Source organism: Haemaphysalis longicornis, unplaced genomic scaffold (genome assembly GCF_048455015.1).
Source record: "Haemaphysalis longicornis isolate Haplotype H1 unplaced genomic scaffold, Haemaphysalis longicornis Haplotype H1 scaffold_5, whole genome shotgun sequence".
In the NCBI taxonomy this organism is placed as follows: Eukaryota; Metazoa; Arthropoda; class Arachnida; order Ixodida; family Ixodidae; genus Haemaphysalis; species Haemaphysalis longicornis.
Window position 1 is genome coordinate 175,705,948 of NW_027526385.1, and position 26,546 is coordinate 175,732,493.

General features: G+C 45.5%; 1 protein-coding gene across 1 annotated transcript in view; it reads left to right on the top strand.

Annotated features, from left to right (window-relative positions):
* LOC144140010 (beta-mannosidase-like) overlaps positions 1 to 24,270 on the top strand; it is a 119,488-nt gene extending 95,218 nt beyond the window's left edge. Inside the window, exons 14-17 of the mRNA XM_077672224.1 lie at positions 4,610 to 4,716; positions 14,457 to 14,601; positions 23,512 to 23,720; positions 24,202 to 24,270. Of these exons, the coding sequence (XP_077528350.1) occupies positions 4,610 to 4,716; positions 14,457 to 14,601; positions 23,512 to 23,720; positions 24,202 to 24,270 (530 nt within the window). The remainder of the gene's footprint in view (positions 1 to 4,609; positions 4,717 to 14,456; positions 14,602 to 23,511; positions 23,721 to 24,201) is intronic.
* The last annotated feature ends 2,276 nt before the right edge of the window (positions 24,271 to 26,546 follow it).

The window sequence follows — 26,546 nt, forward strand, 5'->3', positions numbered from 1 at the left end:
TCAGTTCCAAGAATGCGCAAACACAAAAATATCTTGTAACAAACTTGTATTCAGTTTATTATCCATAGAAATGAGCGCAAAAAATTACAATAGCAAAAAAGCAAACGAAAGTAATTTGATGGTATCCATTTGGGTACTCCGGGTCTTGCTTACCCTCTGGACGCATTGGAGCGCTCGCGCCGTTGAAAGTCAATTTTGCCGCCTGCCTCTTCCGAAATGACTTGACATATCGCGCCACCTGGGGGGGGGGGGGGGGGGGCTTAGTGAAATCAAGGTATGCCTTTTGCGGGGAAACAACTTTTGACGCACCAATTCCGAATTGGGGAAAGTTTTTCCTTTTATGGTTATGGTACCCATTTGGGTACCCCGGGACTGAGGAGGAAAATGCACAAAAAGTTGCAGGAGAAACAGGTACAGGATAGACGAGCAGTGCAGAACCATAATTTAACAACACTTGCAGAAAAAAAGGAGTGATCTGTTTGCAACCATAATTTAAAACAAAATGACCTTATACCACTGAGCTCATCGCCTTGAAGTCCACATACCAGCATGCCCGAGCTGTGTCACATAGGGCTAGACGGGAATTCGGTGAGCAGTGGCATGTCGGTTCCCTCATATTGAAAAATATCCCGCAGCACTACCGCCTTCCACACACAAACATCACAAAAGAACAAGAACGCCAACTTTGAGGCACCCAAACCAGCAAAATCACCCACCCAACTAGACTTCACAGTCTGGCCCCCACCCTGTATTATTCGCTATGTCACTTCTGCGGGGCTCCGGCAACCCTTTACCATATAATGTGGGGCCGTGCTAAGAACCCCAACCTACCCCCCTGCCATTCCCCTCCTGCTTGAGGGGAATGGCAGGAGCGGGTAGGTTGGGGTTCCTATCACAGCCCCACATTGTATGATAAAGGATTGCCGGAGCCCTGCATTCCCCTCCAGCTTGGAGGGGAATGGCAGGGGGGAAGGTAGGTTTGGGCTGTTCTTATCACAGCCCCACATTATATGGTAAATGGTTGCTGGAGCCCCTCAAAAGTGACATTGCGAAGAGTACAGGGTTGGCGCCAGACTGTGAAGTCTAGTTGGGGGAGTAAATATGTTGGTCCAGCTCGCATGTCAGCATCACCTTTGGCTGGTGAAGAGACCCCAATAAGCCGGACGGTCTCAAGGGGTCCTGGAAAAAGTACTCTTCCCCAAGAGTAACTAATCATCGGGCACTCCTTCCTCAAGCGCTCCTTCCCCTAATAGGCCACCAGTGGTGCCACAATGTTGAGTTCACGTTCAGCGACAGAAACTTATATCTGGTTTGTCATTGTGTGTTGTTGGACTCTGCAGTGTAAAACCGCTTTCTTGAATATCCTAAGTTAAAGACAGCTTTGTGCAGATTGTCAGCGAGGCGGTGCTGGAGAGCATTTATTTACCGATATATTACAGAGAGGAATCCTGAGTGTTCAGAAGCAACGTTTAATGCTCGCTGGGGCCGAACGTCGACTTTAAAAAGAATACATAGTTTTATGGGTTTTACGCCCTTAAAATATCACATAATCGGATTCTTGGTCGCAATTTTCGACCAAAACACATAATGTAGAAGATAAGTAAGTAATGTCACATAATATGTAAAACTTCATAATTGTGAGTGGGGGTAAAAAATATACCAAGACAAAATCCTATGTCTATGCAGAGGCAACGGGGCACATTTACACATCAAAAAGGTCCATACACTGTCATAAAAGGAAACACCAACAATCAAAACTGCATCTCGATACGTCAGCCAGAGAGAGAGAGAGAGACAGTCTGCTAAGCCGTGCTGTTATTTTCAGCGGAGGTAGGCTAGAACACAATGACACGTGCACACATTACCAATGTCGCTAGTAATCGCGCGTGCTTGCTCATTCTCATCACCCACGTGTTCTCAGCTGCAACCGCAGACCAGAAACAATGGCTAGTGGTTAAAGGGGCCACGGGCGACAATATGCAATTTGTTCTTTTTTTGAAATTTTGGGCCCTTATAGTGCCCTCAGCGCTTCTCTGGCTGCAAACAATGCCTTATTCACTAACAATTATACATTTTAATCCGAAAGTTTTGAATTTTTTCCCTGTATTGTATGTTTCGTGATGTGAACAGAGACCTATTGGTAGCTACCTAAATCAAACGTCAGTACGCTGACTCAAGCTGCCGTTATCTGCAAAACCTATCCTTGGTTTCCGTAATCACCGTGGGCCTTCCTAGATCGGTCTGGGACCCTATTCGCAGACGGCTTATTGCTGAACGAACTTGTACCTGCCTTATTTTTGTAAGGGTCCATAGCAGCCGTTTTGTAGAAAACCGGCTACGACTCGACGAACAAGGTCACGTAAGTTGCAGTGTGTCTTATGCTATTTGGACAGTGTCGTATGAAGCAAGTTCAACAAGCCGACGGCGGTGCTGCCTCCGCCGGCCCAATGCACGCCGCACGCCCAATGCTTGTAGTTTTACAGGTTTTTTCCCTTACTTGCACCGTTTACACCCCCATTCTTACTTCTATGAAAACAAGAGGCACTAAATTGAAGCGCGAACACTTGTTTTTATTCCTGATTTTATTTCTGTCTGGTCGTGTCAGCCTCGGGCAATGGCGACATGTGGCCAATAACATGTTATTAAAAGTCCTGAGCGCAAAACTAGCAGGATTGTCGCCTTCCGAGTATCGGTTTTCTTCGTGTGTTCCTCATTTGAGTGACGTTTTCGTTAAGATTGGTGAGCGTGTTGTTGTAACGCGGCAGTCCTTTCAATGACCCGAACTCGCGTTTCATCACGGACGTGAAGTAAAACGAGCTGTTCCGCATCGCCACCTTCTACCTAGCTCCGGCATCCCCCAGGTGGTTCTTTCGACTTATCCCAAAGGCCTGGCCGTTACCTTCCTCCTCAGTGCCTTCCTCCCTCTTTTAACCGGTTGGTTCTCGGTGTACTCTGTACTGGGAACAAAACCCGACTTCAGGTCTGGAGTCTGCGCCTGCCACGGGTTGATTTCTCGCCGGGGAGAAGAAGGCGATGCCCAACAAACACACAACCTGGCCGTCGAAAGAGCCCTGGTGGCCGTCTCCGCAATAAGATCACGCTGACTTACGCCCTCCCCCTGACCTTCGTCGTTATTCAAGTGTCTCTGAACTCCCAAATGTTCATCCCCTCCCTTCTTTTCGTCTATATAGGAGTACAGAAATAGCTGAACTCAGGAATTTTAGCGCGCGCCATAATCTCGTAGCAAGGACGTTACACTTTGAATGTGCCAGAAAAAAGGCTGCGGCGGCCACTATGGCACCAGTGCTTTCCTACTCAGCAGCACGATTCCTTAGCCGCTCAGTCGCTGCGCCGCGTGAGTGAGGTCCTTGCGGGTGCAGTAACCGCGGTGCTCAGAAAATCAGAAAGGGCTGCCTTAACGTCTGCGCTCTAAAGATAAAGCAAACTTCCATTGATAAAAAATTAAAGCCGTTCCACTCAATGTGAAAGCAGTCGCACGTTCAGAGCAGTGATTCGCATTAATAGGCTGTAGCGCTGTTACCGGCTCACGGCTACCACCAAATGCAATTCAAGTTTCTCGCCTTCGCTGCGCTCGCACGCCCCCTGCCTCAAACTGCGCCAGCGGGAGTTCTGTTCTTTTCATGCTTTGTTTTCCTCCCGCACATGCCGGCGTTGCACTGCCACTTTTTTTCTCGTACTACCGTAAAAACCAACCCGACGACCGTTCTGAGCAAAATGAACGCTGGCGCTGCCGGTTAATTACGTATGTTTTGCCTCAAATGTACCTACAGTTTTCTTTGCGCTATACAACGGAAGATGTATTACAATCGCCAGCGATTGACGAGTTTGGAACACTTATGACTATATAAACCGCTTGGCTTTCGAAGACCCTTGGTAACGCCGCGATGGCAGCTGCTACGGCTGAACGCCGTGTGGCTCTACTTGGGTCGAGCGAGCTAGCTACGACGACAAGGCGAGCCCCTAAAGTGCTGTGCACTTGAAATGCTTGAAGGACACGATTGTGCTTAAAACCATTTAGGCATTCAATCCAGCCGAATGACTCTGCAACATTTAAGCACGTAAAACTCTTCCGCCCAGGCTGGTTGGCAAGTTTACGCAAAAGCGCGCCCGCAGCCACCGCACACGTAGGGAGCCGTAGCGAAATGCCGACTGGAGTCTCATCTTCCCCGTCAAACACGGGATCTCAGTCATGTATAATCGACCGGAAACTAGTTTCACAGTACTCATTAGTGTAGTAATTTATGGGACCTACATGGATCACAGATAAAGGTTGAAGTTTATCGACTTGAGACTGCGGCAGACCGTAAGTTACTTGGACCAAACAGGTCACAATACCATAGATAAAAGAATCGAAGAAAAGTACTAAATAAATATTGTGGCATAATTTACCTCCTTTATCCAACATAAAGTTCATGCTAAGCGACCGACGCAACTAGCATTACGGTAGGCGTAATCGTATTCTGATGTCACGGTGTTGTATTCCAAACTGGCTTCAAGCTTTTTGTGGTTGATAACATTGCTTAATGGGCCGGGGCTGAAATGTTTGTGTTCTTTCTTGCAAATAATAATTTGCGTTCTCTTGTTCTAGGGGAAGGACGAGTAATTGATAATATACGAACAAAATTCCGTGCGCCGGCGCTAGAAAGGGGCATTCGGCCGCACCGGGCGTACGAAGCAGTATCTTATCTTAGCCAGGTAAGTTTTGATCATTTTTATGCCGCCATAAAGACAATGCACGCACCAGTATTCGTCACCATCACACTTACCAAAATGGGTGTAGGCTCTTCCAAGAACAGACTTCAAACGACTGGTCTACCTTGTGCGACCGATATTTATTGCTTCATAAATCACCGGAAGCTCTGTAGCAAGTAATAACTCAGGACAAGATAAAAACAAACAAACTATTAATAATCAAAACTAGGATAGAAGAATGAAATATTGTAATTTATCTGCTACCCATTCCCATGTGGGTACCACCGTCAACATATAGATTTTAACTATAATCGGCCTAAATCGAAGTATCGTGATGCGATAAAAACAAAGTTGGCCGTGTAGAGTGTTGCCCACAGAAAAAAGGAAGAACAATTAGCTTCTTGCTGGACTATTCTGCATACTCTTTTATTTTTCGCAGAAGGTGCATGCGGTTCGCTGTCGGTGCAGCAAAGTTCAGAACGAGAACAAAGTTTAAATGCTTTCGGTCGCAACTAGCGACGCAATGCCAACAGAAGCGGCGTTCAGGGCGCTCGTAACATCCACCTTTTCTTACTGTCATTTTGTGATAGAACTGCTGTGAGCCACCAGCGTGCTTAGAAGCTGCCGTGGGGTCAAAGGAAGAATTATTTATGTACTACATCTCATCTTCTTTGTATTACAATTTCTTGCCCTGTTATGCTAGTTAGCTTGATAATTTGTGTGGGCGTGTGCGCCGTGTCAGGACTGGTGTTGCAGTATTCTAGACGTTTCCTGGGTATACTGTCTGCAACAGTCTTTGAATGGTGAAAGCATAGTTGATGAGAACACGCAAAAAGGGCTACGAAAGTTTTCAGTACGGAGCATTTTAGGGGCACGTGAAAGTTTTTAGTACGGAACACTTTAGGGGCCTGCGAAAGTTTTCAGTACGGAGCATTTTAGGGGCCCCCGAAAATTTTCAGTGCGGAACACTTTGGGGCCCACAAAAGTTTTCAGTATGGAGCACTTCAGGGGCCCACGAAAGTTTTCAGTACGGAGCACTTAAGGACCCACGAAATTTTTCAATACGGAGAACTTTAGGGGCCCACGAAAGTTCTCAGTACGGAGCACTTTAGGGGCCCACGAATGTTTTCAGTGCGGAGCACATTAGGGGCCCGTTGTAGCTCGTACGGGGTCAGGGTGTCTAGCCATCGCAGGCACGCGGTGTTACGCACCTAAACAGAGGCTTTGAAAAAATCACCGCTTCTCCTGGTCGGGACTGAACCTGGGTCCCTCGCGTTACGAAGCCGAAGTTAATCCTATTGAGCTACGCACCCAAACGTTACTGCTATGCAAAGTGTTGGGGTGATCTTTGCGCTGCGCCTTTGCCCCGGAGGCTGACGGTACTAGGCCAAAAATGAGTGCACAATGATGTGAAAGAAAGAAATCATAAATTGCCGGATTTTTATACCAAATATTTGAAAACTCCACCCAGTCTCTTTTAACGGGTTTTTAAGGTGCTCCGCCGCAGTCTATTGATTATTTTCGATATCAACGCCTGGCTGATACTGAAAGTAGTAAAGAGAGGACCCCATAAACGTTTTGGTGGATCACAGCCCCGTCCTTGACAGCTTTTACGTTGTGCGAATCTAGTGTATTTTTTTTTTAATTATACCTTCTGACAAATGAGCTAATTATGAACAAAATGCGCGTTTGGTTCATACAATCGACTGATTGGTACAAATAAAAATTATTGCACGTTCTACACAAACTTTGAGCAAGCCCTGTTGATGATAAGAGAAACACATGAAGTGTGGCGACTCACCAGCCGCTGTATCGCCCAGTGATTGTGTCGTGATAGGGATTAATTATCGCAATGATAGGGAGGCGTCGGAAACTCCGTTGCAGAATCATAACTGTGAGGCTAAACTGCTGGCTGCGGTTATTTTTCATTTACTTTTGGTAACGCCAGCTTTATTCTAGTATGTAGCCTCCCGAATATTAGTCTTTTTTTTAAAAACTAGCACTATTACATGTCTGCTCACGTTTTGATGCGCACAGTTTCAGTGTTTTACTAAAATTTATCTTTTATTAGTGAAAACAGCTTCTGTTCGGGCCGGCAACGGAATTGAGTATTATATAGGTTACTAAAGCCTAGTTCCTCCCTATAAAATAAGGTTTTACCTTGCCTGTATCGAATCTCGAAGCCAAATCGGATATTCGGCCTCAATGGATTGCTATCAACACCGCCGCCAACTTTTGGTGGTCTAAAGGAGTCATGAAGACGAAATAGAATTTAGGTTTATTAGAAATACTGCCCAGTCCCGATAACAATGACACCAATATCATCGCAATTTTCGGACAAATGACGGAGATATTAAAGAAAACGTGTGAAGCAGTCGCGACCGCCAAGCTAATATCCCGCAACTTTTCTATGACGTCACAGAACCTTGTTTGTGCGACTGGCGGCCGCCTAACTGACCTGTCGCAACGACACATGACTGGACGTCTGTAATGGGGCCTCTAGTTCCATTTGACCACATCACTTGAATGCTAACGTGCAGTTAACGCACTGAAAATTATGTTTTATTGTTTGCCCGTATGACGTCATTCTTGCTCATAACCCGTCACTGAGGCGCACAATTTGAAAGTTTTCATATACTTCTTGCTTTTTTTTGTTAAAAAAGAACATCTGTTGTGGCTGCAATGGAGCTGAGTGAGATACTGAATCCTAGTTCTTTCATATTAAACAAAGGCATATTTTCTCTTCATGGCTCCTTTAAACGTGAGGAATATTATCTGCTGTTAGATCTGCGGGAAATGTCTTTCTCGTTTGATGCATAAAATGACGCGTTATTTCTGAAGCGGCAAAAGTCGGAAGGGAGCAGTACATCGGGTAACTAGAGGTCGTTGTGGTCAAATTACCACTCGAAGCGCGCAGTTTTAAAACACGAATGCGAGTGGAAAGAAACCACAAGCGGGAAGCTTGATCAAGTTGGGCGGAAAAAGCAGTGAGGCGACGCGGGTTAAGACTGAGCCGAAGTTACGGCAAAAACTCAGTGGTCATACAAGGAAAGCTGCTCACGGGTAGTAGCAATAAGGTTAGTTGCCATATAAAAGTGTATATACAGCAAGTATTTCACGCAACGATGACACGGGTATGCGCGCGGGTGAATGATCAGCTACATGAGCGTTGGCAAAATTATTTTTAATTGACGAATGCCCTAAGAGAGGGTGTGCTCATACTTGTTCAAACGGTAAGGGAACTACAGTAAAATCTCGATAGATGGAAATCGCTTAAACGAAATTGCCGCTTAAACGGAACAACAGCCTGTAAGTTGGTTGGTTTTGTATTCAGATAACGTAAAAAAAACTCCACGTAATGGTAACTAAAATTACTGCGTCATCGTGTAAACGGAACAAGAGATAAACATCCTATTGGCATGAGAATCAGCTTTTTATGGTAACGGCTGTTTTGTTTTTGTTTTTTTCCTTCCTCCATGTTTTTTTAACCTTATTGACCTCGTAAACTTTGTCTCGTTAGTGGTCAGCCGTGTTAGCGTAACAAATGAAGCATCGTAGTTCTTGTTCCAGTCCTTCGGTCTCGATTCAAGACTCCGAGGTTACAGGGCTCCGCTACTGCCGCATAATTCGTGCCATATTTGATGCATTTTGTATTCCACAGCGACTCAATGTTGTCATATCAACATTGTAAATGCTGTTCCTAAACATCTTGTAGTTTTCATGCTTTCCGAAGAACTATCAGCTGCATTCACTTTGTAACGCTCAGAATTCCTGGAGATGGTATTAGGAGTGTGTACGCACATAAATTTGCACTTTCACACATCCATCTCAGTAAACGGGACTCCTGTTAAACGGAACTAATTTTTAGGTCCCTTGAAGTTCTGTTTATCGAGAGTCTACTACTGGAATTCATCGTAGCTGCGCATTACCGTTCGGCGAAGGAACAGTGATGTTCCGTACTGCGAAGAAAAATTTCCATTTCTAGTTGCCGAAATTCTCAATTTGTAGCACGGTTTCATAATGTTTTCTGAACAAAACCCTCTAATATTTCTCTGCAGGTTCCTTTTATAGTTCACTGATGTTTTGTGTCAACTCTCGTGGGGTTTCGGGAGCGAGTAAGCGCCACCCATGTCTACTATACGTAGCGATGGAGTCGTATACGTCTTTTAGAGTTCCCGCGTGAGCTGAATTCCACTTGGTCGACAATTGCACCTAGTATAATTCATCAAACGCCATTTCATCGAACGCCAATTTCTCGAAGGCATGCTCGTTTAATCGAAGCCGCTTCATCGAAACTGGTGTCGCCGAAGTGGCATCGCCGGTTTCATCGAATCCTGTTTGGAAGCTTCCGGCGTCGTTAGTATTGCTGCTGGAAAATTGCAAGCCTCTTTTGTCACTAATGCATGTGCGAAGAAAGAGATACTTTGTAATTTTAGAACCGCATAGAAAACGCGTGCCTTTGTCAACCGCAAGTTTTCGTCACTCCAACTTCACGTGGCGGTTATCGGCAACCTGCAACAGAAGGAACGCGCTCCCTTTGATGCTTCCTTAGCGTCCTATTTCTCTTTTATGTCTTTTTTGAAACCGGTTTCAACAAAGCGTTTGATAGCAGGAATTTCACGGAGGGATACATTTTTCGGACGTACTGAAAATTCGTAAAGCTTTAAGCAGAAATTGAAACGAAGTTTATTCTTCAATAAAGTGTAAAGTGTCAAACTAGCTACATCGTACAATGGCATAAAAGTGTACATGAGCGCAGTCACTGCTCCTTCTAATGAACAATAGCCATTAAAAATTATTGTACTCGCATGTTTCACAAGTCGTCGGAGATGCGCTTGAGAGCCTCTTTTTTTGCTTGTACACATTTCCCTGTTATGGTGGCTTCTGGCTTACAACGAGTCGCTCCAGCCACTCGTCCCTGTTTGCTTCTGTCAAAGGCGGCTGCGGAACCGCCAAACGCCGAAATATGCGATCCGAGAACTTTCGAAACCCTACTGTACCAGTTTTTTCCCTGATTTATTTTCTCGTGGTAGCCATCTTTCTGTTCAACACTGAAATAACAGAAATTAAGGGAAAACACAGGTGGTGCGCACATCATCAGGCCGGCATGAAGTCGGCGTGGTTTCACACGTCGTAATTTTTCTCCGAAAAGCCTAAGGGAACAAACTACTCCTTCAGTGCATCGAACTCTCGCGAACCAGCAAGTTTGTAGCAATGCGAGAAGTAACTCTGATTGATTTTCGTACCGACTGAAGTGTATAGAAAATGTGGAGCGGGCTGCAAGTCTAAAGCCCACAATTTTCGGATGAAGGCTGACAAATTGGCATCATTCCATAAAGTATTAGCTCGCTCCTGTAAACACATTAACATACATGCCAAAAATGGCCGCGGCTTAGCTCAGCCAACCATGGATATGCAAAAAAAAAGGCTTGTGATAGTCTGGTTCAGCCTCGGTTTCGCTTGGTGAACCTTTGATGTAGCTGTGTTGCCGACCACGGCTTAACGGAGTTCAGTCTCGTGCAATGCTCACAGAAGGAGGCCCGCCTCGCGTTCATTCGCGGCGAACGGAGCGTTCCTCTTCGCCGGGCGCAAGGCGAGTCACGTAGCCCGAGACGACCCAGCGGCGCATGCGCGGGACGCTGCGGGGTTGCTCGGCTGCCGATCAGCTGAGCGCACGCAACCGCTGCGGCCGCCGCCGATAGCTGAGCAGAAACGACTGAAAACCGGGCTTTGTGCGCAGCGCCGAAAGCGAGCCCGGTGAATCACGCGATCCGCTTCAACGGGTGCGATGCAGAGGGAGTGTCTGCGGTCAGAAGATGCATTTCCGTATTCGCGGTGAAACCGCTGAACGAAAGGAGGAAAGCTTTGCTTTGAAAAATTACAACCGTTCCACTCAATGTGAAAGCTGCGGAAGTGCAGAGCAGCGATTCGCCGTATTGGGTCTAGCGCTGTTATTCGCTGACTGCTACCATCCAATGCGATTCAAATTTCCCACCTTCGCAGTGCTCACGCGCCCCCTGCCTTAAACCGTGCCAGCGGGAGTTCTGTTAGTTTTGTGCTTGCTTTTCCTCCCGCGAAGTGCCGGCGTAACACTGACACTTTTTGTCTCTTACTATCGTAAAAACCAACCCGGCGAGCGTTCCGAACCAAATGAACGCTGGCGCTGCCGATTAATTACGTATATTTTGCATCAACTGCACCTACAGTTTTCTTTGCGCTAAACAACGAGGAATGTATGACAAGCGCTCCGGTGGTTCACAAATATAGAGCGCTTATGACTATATAAAACGCGTTGCTTTCAAAGCCTATGGGTTACGCCGCGACGACATCCGCTGCGACGGAACGCCGTGTGGCTCTACTTGGGTCCAGCCAGTGAGCTACGACGATAAGGCGAGCCCCTAACGTGCTCTGCACGTAAAAGTAAAGCATTGCTACTCGACGTGACAAGTGTCGGAAATGCGGAGCAGTGATTCGGCAGAGGGGTGGCTTCGCCGTTCTCCGCTCTTTGCTACTACCTAAAACGTTCTCCTCTCTCTGTCTCAATACTCTCTTCAAGAAGTGAACAGAGGTTTGTTCACTACAATTAAATCTTCACGTTTTCGCAATGGTCGCGTGCCTTCTCCTGGGACAGCTGGCATCCTTTTATTTGTTCTTTTGTCTCTTGTTCTGTCTGGAACAGTTCGGGCGAAATTTCTGTTCTTTTTGTGCTTGCTTTCATCTCACACGTGCTGGAGCCTGTCTGCGCCAATTCGCACTCGTCGTTCTTTTTTTTCGGCGGCCACGTTTTTTCATTAAACACCAACCTATACGCAGTCATGACTAAACAACTCGGCGACTGCCGGTTAATTACATATATTTTGCCTCAAATGTTCCTGTAGTTTTCTTTGCGCTAAATAATGTGAACATGTATGACAAGTGCCAGCGGTTCCTGGAGTTTCGAAAGATTCTGCCTAAATGAACCATTTGTTTGCGCATCCCCTTACGTTTTGCCCGGAAGGCGTAACATGGGATCACGCGGGTATCTTTTCAAAGCCTCGGTCAGGGTGCCTGACGCCGTTAGACTCTGGGTGTGTGACGCCGCGTGACTGCGGTCGCTAGATAGCGTGACCGCGGACGACCTCCGACCACAAGCCGTGCCCGTTGAGTGCTCTGAACCAAAAAACCGCAGAACAGATGTCCAATACACCAAGTAAACACAAACATTACTCCGTCTGACGATAGAAGCCGAGTGAAAAGCAACTCTCTGTTTACTTCAGTCAGCGCACGCTAAATGCCCTGCTCCGCTCTCCACGACAGAATGCGATCAGCTGTTTCGGTGCAACCCGCCTGATTCGTTATTGGCTTCCGTCACCTCAACTCTACTGCTATTCGGGGCATGGTTGTGTTCCTTGAAATCTTTCACACTGTGCTCGTCTTGTTGCACTTAATAGAAAATTGTTGCACATCGCTTCTTGTTGCACGTCGCGAAACACTGAAACATCCAACAAAGCTTCCGGTGAACTGTGGCAAACGTAGGCATAACCTGAGATGTAGAGCTTGGGCTTCCCATGAAATTTCGTCTTGAACAACACTGCATGTGGACATAATGTTTAAGGGTCTGAGGGAGGGTAAAATAGCCCATACCTAACCCACGAGACACGTGATAAGTTTCCATCCGCAGAATATCGAAGAAACGCCGTGACTGCATACAGGTGATAATACTTATTATTGACAGGCAGGGGAACATGGGGATTGCAGTGCGAACGCCAGCACCGTCATTCAGGGGTATAGCCAGAAATTAGTTTCCCGGGGGGTTATGGATTTTGGGAAGGGGGTAGTTTTGCTGAAAGCAACAGTAAGTAGTGCTTACGTGCCGCCTGGAAAAGATTTTGGGAGGGGTTGGAACCCTCAAATCCCCCCTCTGGGTACGGCCCTGCCGTCATTACTTTTTATCAGTTATATCTCCAAAGTGTTTCTACGTAGCAAACGCTATCACAGTGATATGGCTGCCTTTTGTAAGACGGGGTTAATATTCGATGAAACGGCGTGTGAGGAAACGATTTGGATGAAAGGCTGTCCACGAGAAGATATTCGGTCAAATGGTTTTCAATAAAATGGCTCGTGCGAAACATCGCTGGATAAGGCAGCGTTTTGATAAATTGTCCTGAAACAACAAGTCACCCTATTCACAATGCCTCTATGAGAACGTAATGCTCCATATTGCCGTGGGCTCTTCAATTTTATAGTGTGGCACATTATGCCACAAATAGGCGCTGTCATTACAGGTACAAAAAATGGCTGCAGCTTCAAGAATAAAAAAAAACACAATTGCCGGGACTGCTGCAAAATTGCTCATGAAAGATCAATTTGGGTAAATTAATTTACTTTGTTTCAAAAGGAACTTTTGCATGTTGCAGTTTCCATGAATATTCAAGCCGGGTATCGAGAGTATGAGCCGGGTGGGTTACCGCGGCGCTGAGGACAATAGAGAGTTATACTAGATCAGAAAAACGGTTCCGGTACGGTAACGTCTACCGTCTGGACCCCACCGCGCATGCGCAGAACCCTACCGTAAACCGTAGCGACTTGCCCAGACGGTAACGAGACGTACCGTGTCCGTCGTTCCAAAGCGGATGACCGCTTTGGAAGAGTTCCGAAGACGAACGCTTTGCTCACGCTTAGTCGAACGGATTGAAACTATGAGATCGTTTAAGCAAAATGAGGTTGCAACAAGTGAAATCCACGCGATTCTGACAGCTCAACCAGCAAGCGAAAACCAGTCCCGACCCAACTGCGGTGGCTTGTGTCGATGTACGATAGCTTCTGTTAGGTTAAATAAAGGCGATCCGGCTACATAACTAGTAATAACAGCAACATGGGGCCTGTGTACAAATCGGCGGGTGAGGAACAGGCGGTATCAGTGCGAGGGACTCTCAAATACAACGAAAAACTAGAAGCAGCCAGCCGTATGTACTGTGAGCCCATCTTGACCAGCTGGCGCCACCTGTTGAGATGGCGTAGAAGTAAAATGCCCGCTTCATGTTCACGCAGTCGCTAGTTTAAAATCTCTGTAGGGGCGTTAGATATTTTTTTTTTTATTCTGCCTTTAGCGCTTTTGAGAACTGAAAACATTTCAGCAAAGGATACGCCACAGACTCACAAAGAATTGGCAAACGACGTACAACCCAAGTCGCTCCCAGTCACGGTAGCATGTCCGGTAGTTACGGTCTGCTATAACTCTTAAAAAGAGCCTTCCCGGTACGGTCCGGTAACGGGTTCCCTGTACAGTACCGGAACCGTTTTTGCGATCTGCTATAACTCTCTATTGTCTGCAGAGGAGAAAGAACCTAGTGCTTGCGGCGCTGACGTCATATCGCGTGACAAGTGCACGTGACCGCACGTGAAGAGAACAAGCACACTTCGCAACCATGCAAAACACTGGCTCCGGAGAAGCAACATGCTCTCCATAAAAAAATTAGAACTGTTTCCCGCCTTCGAAATATTCCAGAACACCGCTTGTGTGGGAGTTTAATAGAATCTACAGCGCCTACTTTAGTGGAACCTCGTCCCTTTAAAATATTATCTACGTATGTCGTAGTTATTTTGGTTTAAAAGTCGCTTGAGAAATATTCTTGAGGAAGGCCAGTAGACCAATTCAGTACGTCGTTACATAACTTCGCGCATTATTGTCTCTTGTTTCTTTATCAGCAGATCGCTCAGTCTGCTTCAGATGACTCACCGGTATTTATTCCGAACCAACGCAGGTTTACCAAGCTATGGCGCTTCGGACGGCCGCTGAAAAGTACCGGCGCTGGAGGAGCTACCTGGAGGGCGGCATCGGCCACAACATGGGCTTCCTCTACTGGCAGTTGAACGGGATATGGCAGGCGCCATCGTGGGCCTCAATAGGTATAGTAGGCGTTGCTGCACTACATGCGGCATTTCAATAGCCGAGCTCAATGAAATGCGAAAAGAAATGGGAAAATGACGAAAAACATAGGAAAACACGCCCAGTGGACGGCCAGAAATGCGAAGCAGACGACGTAAACACAGCTGTTTGCGGGCAATCACCCTGGGATTTATTATCGGCTTTGTGAATTATCCGTGAATTTACAAGGTTTCTTCCGTAGGTGAATATAAGCAATGAATGGCAAGTAGTGTATATTTTTGGAAAAAACGATGTGTACTACAACTTTAAGCGTAGAAAGCCCTACCCAGCTGTCGAATATTTCACACGGAAGGTTTGAAATCATTTGGTACGTTTTTTTCTAACTAAGTGTGTCGAACCGAGAACAATACCGGTTCGGTTACGGTTGGAGTTGTGGCGATTTTATTTCTTTCTGGTTCAGTTACGGTTTGTCTAAGGCACGCACGAGAACCGGTTCGGAAGCTTGTACCGGTTCGCTTACCTATTTAATGAGTTGAATTATCAACTGAGGAAAAAATATTTAGCAGCTTAAAAGAACGCAATAAGAACTTTACCTTCCCTTCCTAAACCAAAAGAGAGGACCGCGAAAGCTGTGTGACATGAATACTGCGCCAAAAGTACGTCGAAACCTCGGCTAAAATTGCCTCCAGCCTTCGCTGGAAGTGCGTTCAATCGATCCTCGAACCTTCAAAGGCACAATGAAAGAACCTATGGTGTGTTTATCGGCCCACTAAATAAACGCATCTACAGCAATCTATATGAATACCGACACCGGTTTTGTGAGATAAAAAAATGGCAGCATCTCCACTCCGTGGATGATGGCGAGGGTGCGGAGTACGGGGACTCGAAATGAGATCCAAGTTGCGCCACGAGTGACATCCGATTTGTGCCCCGACCGTCAATCGATTTTAGCCGTGAGTTGCACCTTGATTATTCCCTAATTGAAACTGCAACTCACGGCTCATATTGAGTTTTGCTTGATTTTTGCTTGATGGTGGTGTGCGCACGGATGGACGCGGACGGACATAGGCAGGTCCTAAGGTACTCCGCACCGTTACAGGCGAGGGAGTAAGCCGTTTAACAATATTCGCGGTCGTAGTTAGTTTGATACCAACTCTCGGTCGTATCTCAATGGGTAAGACGACTGACACTAACTTCGTCTGGTCTACCAGACACAGGCTCGAATCACGCCGGTGCCTGTGTGATTTTTTGCGATTGTAAAGGCTATGCGCACGGACGTTGGCGGACATTGTGCGGTCCTATGGTACTCCGCACGTAAAATTTATTGTACTCCTTTTTTAATACATTATTTGTTGTCCTATCTCGAATGGTTTATTTTTCGAGATTTCCGAGTAACCCTTTTTACACCACGAAAGCCCCGTTTCACGCACGCGCTGTGTGTCCAGAGATCTTAGCAGGGCTGTTTGGTCGGCCAACCGGTGTATGGGGAAATTCATTTGTTTTTGACAGGACGCCGTTGGTCTCAATAAGAAAGCTTTGGCTTTAAAATAAAACAAACAAACACTCAAGGCGCTGCTGGTTCCTATCAACAGTGGTGCAATTTTGAAGCAAACTTTAAACAGTGGGCGAGATATTAAGAAAACACAGTAAGCAGTGACAATCATCAGTTCTTTCACGGCCAGGCCTTACGTTGCTTTAGCGACTACATAAATCCACCGCCAAGAAGTGTCACATTGAGATATATTTCTACCCTTTCCTTTTATGTTGAAATAAAAATCCTCGCTACGAAATACCCCACCAGGCTTATTTTCAAATACTAGAGTTAAGCCTGCGTACTCGCGCGTTTAATATTAGCGTCTGGTACCACAGCTGTAGCATAAAAATAACGTCCTAACTAGCCATGTTAACACTACGAACGAATTCGATTATTTCTCACCTAAAATAATCTGTTAGCCGGCAGCCTTTCCATGGTGTAAGCCACAATTATGTTCAATGTAAGCTTAATTAACCCACAGTCAGCACAATAGTTATCTCATCACTAAAATACATTTTAAGATTACTATTACCGATATGTGCTTCGGAATGACTATGTCATCAATCCGCGCTACACCCGGCCATCATTCTATCCACTACATTGCGGAATCTCATAACAGATTATGTTATTCCAAGCTGAAAGGGTAATTTTACGAGCGAAGCACGAGTTGGAACCTTTTTGGGCAGAGAATCTTCAATTCGTCGACAGCAGTACTCGCGCTCCTGAACGAGTAGCAGTTGCAGTACAGCAGCGAGACGCGAAATCAGTAATTCGCACCCTCCAAAACAAATCAGAGCTGAACGCTGCAGAGCAAGCAGGAAGGACTATGGCCGTGCGAATGGGGCGGTGCGGGGCCGGCCTGCCCTTCATGTATTTGTAAGGCCGGGTTCAGACTGCTACCGCAACTGTCCTAATAACTTTGAAGAATAACGTCATTTCACGTCTGAGCCAACCCAACTGCATGACACGTCATTTCTTAACATCCATAGATCCCGATACGGCTTTTCCGTCGGTAGTCTGAACATCTGCTTTAGCGCGGCTTATCCTTTTAAGATGATACACGTACTGGCTGGATGGTCGAGGGATGCGATTTCTTGAAAAAGAAATCGGTGTACACTGTGCGCTAACAGTTTTCCCAGCTATATCTCTTATTACTTTTTCTGTTAAGGCACAACAACTTGTCCGGTCTGCCGTCCGGAAACACAGACGATTATACCAGGAACCAGGGCACTCGCTTCATTTGCATTGATGACATATTTGATTGCCAAAGGTAGTAAAATGTAAAGGACGTGTATGCACCAATACCAACGTTTTGGTGTTTTGCTGATTCCTTCTTTGCTTATTTTGCGCCTAATAATTTAAAACCACGTTAGGTTCCTTTCACATTGTTGTTTTTCTCTGAGAACACAACTTTTAAAATATTGTCCCGTATTCTACATCTCTGTCTGAGGCTGAGATTATGTTGCCGGATGGCAGAACAATTCAAGTCACTTGGATATATTTACCGGGATTTTAAATGTCGACACCAGGACGTTCCAATTTTCCGTCAACATCAGAAAAAGCGCTCGCGGGGTACGGCGGTCGAACACGCATCTTTAGTCAGTGGAGAAAGGATTAGAAACTCAGGAACTGCTGTGGGTCACACTTGGCAGGCAGTTACACTATCCAAGTATGCGACCTTTTTACAAAAATTTGAAATGAAAGAATTAGCAGTGGCTTAGCTAGGCTATGCCAAGATATACGTATAGTGAGCTAAGGTCCAGCAATAATCCAATCCAATCCAATCCAGCCCCGACCAGTTCAGTGCACTGCAATGCAGTCCAGTTCAATCCAATTCAATCCAGTTTAGTCCAGTCCAGTCCAGTCCAGTCCAGTTTAGTCACTGCTCCTCGCGCATGCGCAGCATGGCTCCCCAGGAGCCAAGCGAAACGCCTATGAAGCGGCTCCGGAGCAGCGTCAGACTTGGCTACTGCGCAACGGAGGCACAAAGCTGGGCACGCGCGGCGCCAGTGCGTCTGCCGTGGCTATGACGTCAGTCCTTTGGAATGAGCAGACCGGCGAATGTGCAGACCTAATTCTCTACACACCCGTACTCCCATTGGATTGGAATACAATCCGATTTATTTCAATCCTATCCTAATCCAATCCAACCAAATCTAATCCAATCCAATGCTCCTTGCGCTTGCGCAGCACGGCCCTTAAAGGTCCGCGCAAACTGCTCAGCCTCGGCCAGTGTAGCTTACGCTACAAAACGTTCGCTCACTTCGGCTATGGTCCTTGGCTTTGCGAAACGGAGCACTATTGCAGCCTGGAGAGTGCTCCAATATTCCTCCTAGAAGGTCGCAGCGAGGGAAAGGCAGAGTCGTTTCAAGGATGACATTCGGTTCGGTTTGGTGAGCCTTGAACTCTGCTGGCGCTACCAACAGCAGCATAAAATTTTTGTATTGGTGCGCATCGTTCTGCGCATCGCGACTGCAAAGAGAGCGTTGCTGTGTTTTAATTTGTCTGGAGGGAATCGTTCATGGGGCGGTACGATGTTGACGGTGTGAGAATAAAAAAAGGCTGAAAGGGCATCTATTGACTGTGCAATATCAACCACAGATGGTTTGACCGTTTTCTTGTGATCCGCCAACTGTTATTTATTTTTTGGTGCAGTTCCGTTTCGGGTTGAGTGAGCTCAAAAAATAAGGGTTCGGGTGCGGGTTCACTTCCGGCCAAAAGACCGGTTCTGTTCCGTTTTTCAGTTCGGGTTTGATTCTGGTTGGACACCCTGTTATAAATAAATACCAAAGTAGGCTACTTAGCGCAAGCGGAATAAACACATTTTTGCAGCAAACGCAGCGTTAATATCACGTGAAAATACCCATACAAAAATATTGTATGGTCGGCTATAGAAAATCCTTTTTATGGTCGTCTTCATCTATTTGACGCAATAATATTTAGACTTTTCTATGGCTGTCTTTAGCGATTCGTATCGTCATTCCTATGGGTGTCTTTAGCTTCTTCTATAACCGGTTCTACGGCTGTCTTTAGATATTCTTATCGACATTCCTATGGGTGTCTTTAGCTTCTTCTATAGCCGGTTATATGGTTGTCTTTAGCTATTCGTATCGACATTTCTATGGGTGTCTTTAGCGTCTTCTATAGCCGGTTGTGTGGTTGTCTTTAGATATTCGTATCGACATTCCTATGGGTGTCTTTAGCTTCTTCAATAGCCGGTTCTATTGTTGTCTTAACTATTCGTATCGACATCCCTATGGGTGTCTTTAGCTTCTTCTATAGCCAGTTTTATGGCTGTCTTTAGCTCTTCTTTCGATATCGCTATGGCTATAGAAGAATCTAAAGACACCCATAGGAATGCCGATAGGAATGGCTAAAGACAGCCATAGAAATGTCTAAAGATAATAGGGCCAAATAGCTAAAGACAACCATAAGAAGGTTTTTCAATAGCTGACCATACAATATTTTTGCAGGGGCTGCAGCCAGAAGAGAATCACCACTACTTGAAACACAGCGATAGCAGCAGCCGCTGAGAAATTATTAACACGCTGCCATTCCGGCATAGAGCCTTGCAGATCTCTAGAACGTCTCCTGTGGCACTTAGGTTGTGTTCCTAGCTGCATTCTGTAATATATGCTCCGTGAACATTTCGGCGATATAGAAGAAGTGCGAGGTGGCGATTGCAAACACTTCGCCAGTTTTCATTCACAAAAGGCTTAAACACAGGCATTAAAGGAAAACAAAATCAAGGGGTTTATTCATTCCATTCATTACATAAAGGGCTACTATCTACGCTACTTCACCACCAGTAAACAGTTGTTCACATACGCCAGTCGAAAAACACAGCACACGCATTCCAACACCCTTGCTCACGGTTAAGTGACTCGCTCGACAGCCACACTACGTGGCACATTCCCCGCAAACGCCCGCCGAGACACAAATATCTACAGGTGCTGGGTAGTCCACAGAAAAGAGAGCACTCAGAAGTCGTTCATTACACTCAGTACTCAATGCACACAGCTGCAAGTACGGTGGCTAAAATGGAAATGCACTCTCAACAAAACAATGAAGATGGTCGCACGCAATGCAATAATAAAAAAACGTTTTTCCAAGTTCACTCATTTAGTTCCTTGTAAGTTTTCTCAGTTCGCGAAAAAATAATTATTTTTTCATATCACTGCGGCCAAATCTTCACTTCTGTGTACGTTGCAATGCCCATGTGGTGCAGGGTAGTTTAGAAAAGTATTCGTGAACACCAAAACAAGTCCTTCATTTCTCGCACTATAGAGTCTCTTCAGTTTGTAAGATCACTCACCCTGGAGTTTTGCGTACGATGAAATTCCTGTCACAGTATCGCAGGGATCCATTTTCGCATGACTTGAAGTTGATGTTGAATTAATCGTAACACTGTCACCGTAAACACCGAAATTTACGACACCGAAAAGCGACACATTTGCTTGACGTCACACCGTCTACACGGGCTCATTGCCGTCGAGTCGAAATTCCCAACCCCAGGCAACACGTGCCATGCCCGCGCACATGTGCAAGGAGACGAAATGTGGCTGACTGGGTACATCCAGGTATAAGCAGGCCCATCACGATAGCAAATAGTGCGGAGATACGTGCCCATCTTTCGATATTTTTGAAACTTCTTCGCTGGTAATTATTTTTTTTTGTAAATACAAGATCGCTTAATGTTTTGTTTTCTTCATCCGAAAAAGTTGTATCTGTTCTCAGTACTCAGGGAAAATTGTCTGTCACTAGCATTGCTGCGCGCAGGAATACTAACACAGCGCGGGCCGCACGGCCGTGTCCTTCGGTACCCATCGCCAAAACCAGTATGCCAAACAAACAACAGAAAATAAAACAGGAAGCAGGGGTGTCCCCTCTACCTTTTCATCGCTTCCCAGAATTTCCTCACCGCGCCTCCTTCGGTCCGCCGTGGGTCGCTCTCCCACTTTCTCCATGACTAATCTGAAAGTGGGCTCCGCGGGAGAAAGAATGCGGTTGTTCGCAGCTTCCACCATATTTTTGAGAGAGCCTACCATGGGCCGCGAAAGTTATTTCGAATCTGCTTCGACGCTGTGAGGGCGGTTTTCAGAGAAGCTTGCTTTTTCACTTGACCGCGGCAGCGAAGGGCCGCAGTGGATATTTCGCAGAAATTATACGCCTTTCGGTCAACGTTCATTAGCAAGCTTTGCCGACGCGCAGTATCTAAAGTTGCAACCTGAATTTGAGCGTAATCAGTAGCTTCCTTTAATTGTACTTTTCCCGTATTGTTGGTATAATAAGTACCTAACCTTATTGAACAAATACGTTCATATAACCAGCCGATAAACCTCATCATCGTTATCCAATCTGTGTTGTAGATGTAGCTAGGTAAATCATGAGCATATAAATTTCGCGTCATAAGTCATATTGAAACCAGCAGAATAGGATTTATTAGTTGCTTGAATTACACCTTTATGGGTAAACACTTTTCGATTAGCGGCTGGAGACTTGGAACCTTATGTTACTATGTAGTTAGCTAAAGAAGCTTTTATGGATGCAGGTTTGTAAGTTCTGCACCAAACGCTTTCTTAATGCCGGCAAAATGTTGCCTTATTATAACACGTCTAAAGGTTTACAGTTATATATTGTACTGTACCCAGCCGCAGGAGCTTTTATGGCTGCCTCTCTTTAGCTTTAAAGCAAATTCTCTCCAATAGCTGGCAGAAGACAGCCGTATGGTTCCAAATTTGTAGAATTTGAGCTAAACAACGGCCCATAGCCAGCCAAATGAGCTTTTATGGCTTTCTGTCTACAGCTTTAGGACGAACTCTTTTCAATAGCTGGCAAAAGACAGCTTAATGGTTTCAAGTCTGTAGACTTAGAGCGAAACAACGGCCTATATCCAGCCGAAATGGCTTTTATGGCTTTCTCTCTATAGCTTTAGGACGAACTCTTTTCAATAGTTTGCAGAAGACAGTTGAATGGTTTGAAGTCGGTAGACGTAGAGCGAAACAACAGCCCATAGCCAGCCAAAAGAGCTTTTGTCGCTGTCTCTCTTTAGCTTGAGGACACATTTTTTCCAATAGCTGGCAAAAGACAGCTGAGTGGTTTCAAGTCTGTAGACTTCAAGCTAAACAATGGTCTATAGCCAGCCAAAAGTGCTTTGCCATGGCTGGTCTATAGAACTAAACCCATACATATTTCTTTAGCTGGCTACAATAACCTGAAGAGCTGTGACTCTATAGACTAAACACACTAGGATGTTCTATAATCGTCTAAAGAGAATTGTATGGTTTACAGTCTTTAGTGCAGGATCGATAAAAACTTCAATAGCTGGCTATAGCCTAATTTATGCCTTTTTATGGGTGGCCATAGAGACCCATAAGCGGCCATAGCTCACCATACATTTTTCAACAGACGCCCATAAGGCATTTTCGAATGGGTACAGTAACGTTGGCGTTAACTAATGTGCTGAACGTAGTACCATCACACCATTGTTACGTGTATGTTTCTTTATTTCATTTTATCGCTTTCTGAAGCATACCCGGGATCTCGCTATTGTGCCTTATCTCTTCGCCACAATCACCGTCGCCGTGTAACGACGGGTGCTATATTACAAGAAGTACCGCCAGGTATCGGTGTCACAAGGTAGGAGGACGACCAAAAACGAAGATTATGAGAAGGCTAATGACAATTTTAAGCATGCATATTTACCTACATTCGCGTTTGAACACTAAGTGACACTTCAGGTTTCACGAAGTTGGCGCGACTGCTGTCTATGTGTAGTGACTTGATTCTTGCACATTAAATTTTCCCAGCATTAAGCATTAAATATCCAACAGACCAAGATGGGGAAATCAGCCCATAATTTTTACCAGCGTTTTAAGCCCCTGCTCAAGCCAGAAGAGCCATAACACATTGAAATCAAGCGACGCTGCATTTTGATGCAGTTTCCCGCAGCTTGGGTTATGACGTCTAATTAGTAAGAGAAAAAACTAAAACGCACAAATTTCAATAGAACATCATGCAAATATGTTTAGTCTAAGTAACATGAAAGAAAATGTCGTAGGTGACAATCACAGGAAGGTGCAGCGTGCACCTGTACCTGCGTACTTCTGGAGGTTAGAGATTCGCTTGAGATATATTTCTTCGACGAAGGAATTTCTTCCGTCTAGCAGTTAAACTGACAGCTTAAACTAGCAGGTAATGACTGCCAATCTGAAAACAATACTTTATTTAAGGTCTGAATTTTGTATGTGCGAGTGACACGATTGCCATTTCACTGAACGTTTTCAATAGAAAGTAGTAAAAAAAATACCCGACAGGTATTTTCGGTTCATCTGTTTCATTTGAAGGGTGCATAAATTCTGCCAATAGCGGGTTTCTGACTTTCTCTTTCTTCCAGATTACGGAGGCCACTGGAGAATGCTTCACTACTTTGCAAAGAAGTTTTTCAGCCCTGTTATAGTGTCACCGTATACAGACAGAGGTGACATCAAAGTGTACGTCATCAATGACAAGCTCACGCCGATAACTAACGCGTCACTCAAAATATATCAACACAACTGGGACACGTTCTCCCCTGTCGGCGCAAGGAGGGTACGCGTTGACGTGGCAAGTATCTTATCGTCTATCGCGTGCTGTAAGTGCCGTGATGTGAGTGAAAAAGGCTCTTTGTTTTCCATACTGGGCTACATGAAATAGTTTAAAGAACGATGGTTTTCTGTGATAAATGTATGAGATATGCAAACACTCAAGTAATGGAGGGATGAATGAAATGTGGGCGTCGTTTAAGAACTTCAGGCGACAATCTGTTTGGAAATTTGTAGTCGTGAACGTGTCGATGATATCGCAGTGTAGCTAATCGTGGCGCACGAACAGCGACTGGGCATTGGCCTGGAGAAACCGCATGCCGAAGTAAATTTAATATTTTTATTGCTATTACCACTATAAATACTAATATAAGTATTTATACCCGCACGTCAGAGGTTACATCATCGTGAGGCTCAGCCAATCCCATAAGACGTGCCTCCTCTCCACGCCAGCTGCACCGCGCCGCGCGTTCATACACCCCTGTCCCTCTCCCCCGCTACAGCTGGGCCACTCCGGGTACCTCATTCGCTGCGTGCCACTCCCCTCCTGGCCACGCTTCCCGCATCTGTAGCTTTCCTTTGTCTCTTTTAGCGAGACAATTCCAATTAGCTCCAATTCCAGTTCCAATTCCAATTAGCTCCAATTCGCGGAGCGGAGTTTTCTAGTGCGCGCCTTTCCATTACCTTTGAATCTTGATCTGCCTGAAAATGCTCCAGTGGAAGCTGTGTTTTTTTTTGTGCTTGGTTTTCTTGCACGCGCTGGAGCCGAGTTGTCTGTTAACGTTGGGAAGGGCCTCACAGTAAGCTTAAGCAGATCAGCTGTTAAAAATGAGTGAGAGAGGCAGACGCAGTGACGAAGCACTCTGCAGTAATCTAAAGCGCTTGAGTCGCGCACCAACGCAGTTACTTCTGGCGCCGCAGCTGCTCTTGCGTAGCAGCACTCAGCCTGCCGCAATATCTGCTCAGCGGATCGGCATTTACGGAGCGTCGTTAGATCGATCATTATTAATTTGTCATTGTCAACTTATCAGTACTTAAGTGCACCGGGTCTACTCTATAAAAGGAGAGTTTGGAAGAAGGTCGAACAGAATAACCGTGTGCATGTCAACAACGTGAACGTTCCTTAATTTTATTGCTTGTGTTGGTAAGAATTGTAGCTGTTGAGCGGGATTGTAAAAGTTCCACTTCTTAGGCTACTAGATGTCACCTCACTATTCTTGCTCGGGGGAAAGGATATTAGCGTGTACTGCTGTAATCCGCTGAAGGCTGTCCGTCCTTCGCGCCTATGAGGAGCACATTCACGCCGCACCTGTTCCTACTCTGAAGCCTAGCGAGCAGCATCGGGAGAAGAGGGCTCATAAGCCTGTGTTTTTTATTCGCACCAAATTACTGATGCTATTCCTAATCTCCCCTTCCGTGGTGTAGTAAAAAACCGCCTGTGTTGATCGGGCTGATTGAGGTGGTACGTGTGCTATGCGCGCACGTACTACCACTACAAGAGATGATAGATAAGGGCGGAGGGAGAACTCTACAAAGTTTGTTGTGTGACAAAACGTTTCGTGCAACTCGATGTCTTTTCCTGAATAAGACAAGCACCTGCACGACGAGCATTGCGAGAGAAAAAAAATGCCAGGCAAAAAGTATGCGCACTTCAAGGCACCAATAGCGGAGTTTTCATCATTCTTTTGCTGTCCAGCATTAGCAATAAAATTTTAGGAGCACAAGATGCCGCTGCCGAAATAAACGGCGCAGTATTTGTGGCCAGGTGGGTGCACCACTGGCTGAGTGCAAAAAGATCGAACCAAGGAATTTGTCTTCCTTTAGTTTTAGACCGGCTAATAAAACGCATTACTAGCCTGATTTAATCTTGCCCAACATACCGCTTGCGAGGGTGATCGGTAAGATCATGCCTGAACTCCCAGAGACAGCTTATTACTACCAAATTTTTATATGTTGCGGTATTTGGAATCAGCCATTGCTATCAAGCAAGCCAAAAGTGAACTCCAGAGGCAATAAAGCACACTAAAGTTCAGAAATACTTTCCTTAGCACTAATTTGTGTTTTTTTTATTCTTTTAGTGAAAACAAAGCAACGTATTATTGTATCCTTCTGTCCTCTTTAAATATGGGACCACCTAGAGTTATTCTGTGCAAAAATTCGATTGCAATTAAAAACTGAAACCTGAGCTGGAAGTGCATTGTTCAAAAAACCGTGTTGCTCTACTGTTTGTCATTTGAAGGCTACGCATATTGGGGAAGAAACATAACAGAATTTCAGAACGTATATAACACAGTTCCTTTTCGTCATTTGATTAAGTCACCCGGGACGCAGAACAAGAATGAAATCCACAAACCTCTAAGTATTCTTTACTTTTATTCCGCAGCCTGCAGCGTCATCGTTCGATCTTAAAATCGAGCGCATGCATATCCGGCCGGGCACAAGCTTCCTCTGGTTCAGGCTAACTGACGACACCAGCCACTCTTCGCTGGCTCCCGAGACGTTCCTGCTGCTGGGCGACACAAAATATATCTCTCCACGGAAGCCTTCTATAAAGGTAAGCCCGCCTGCGTTGTAAGCCTACTTTAGCCACTGCCTGCCTGAATGCCCACGCATTCACCAGCTCCTAATAAAAAAAATTAGCAGTGGCTTAGCTCGGCTATGCCTGGACATACGTAGCGTGAGCTAAGCTTCAGCTGGTTATGTTTAGGTTTCCTGGTTGCCTATAATTAGCTGATTATCATGCTCACTGCGGCTAAAACGATTTCTAATCCAATCCAATTCAATTTAATTTAATCCAATACAATTCAATTCCATCCAATCCAATCCAATTCAGTCCAGCCCGGTCCAG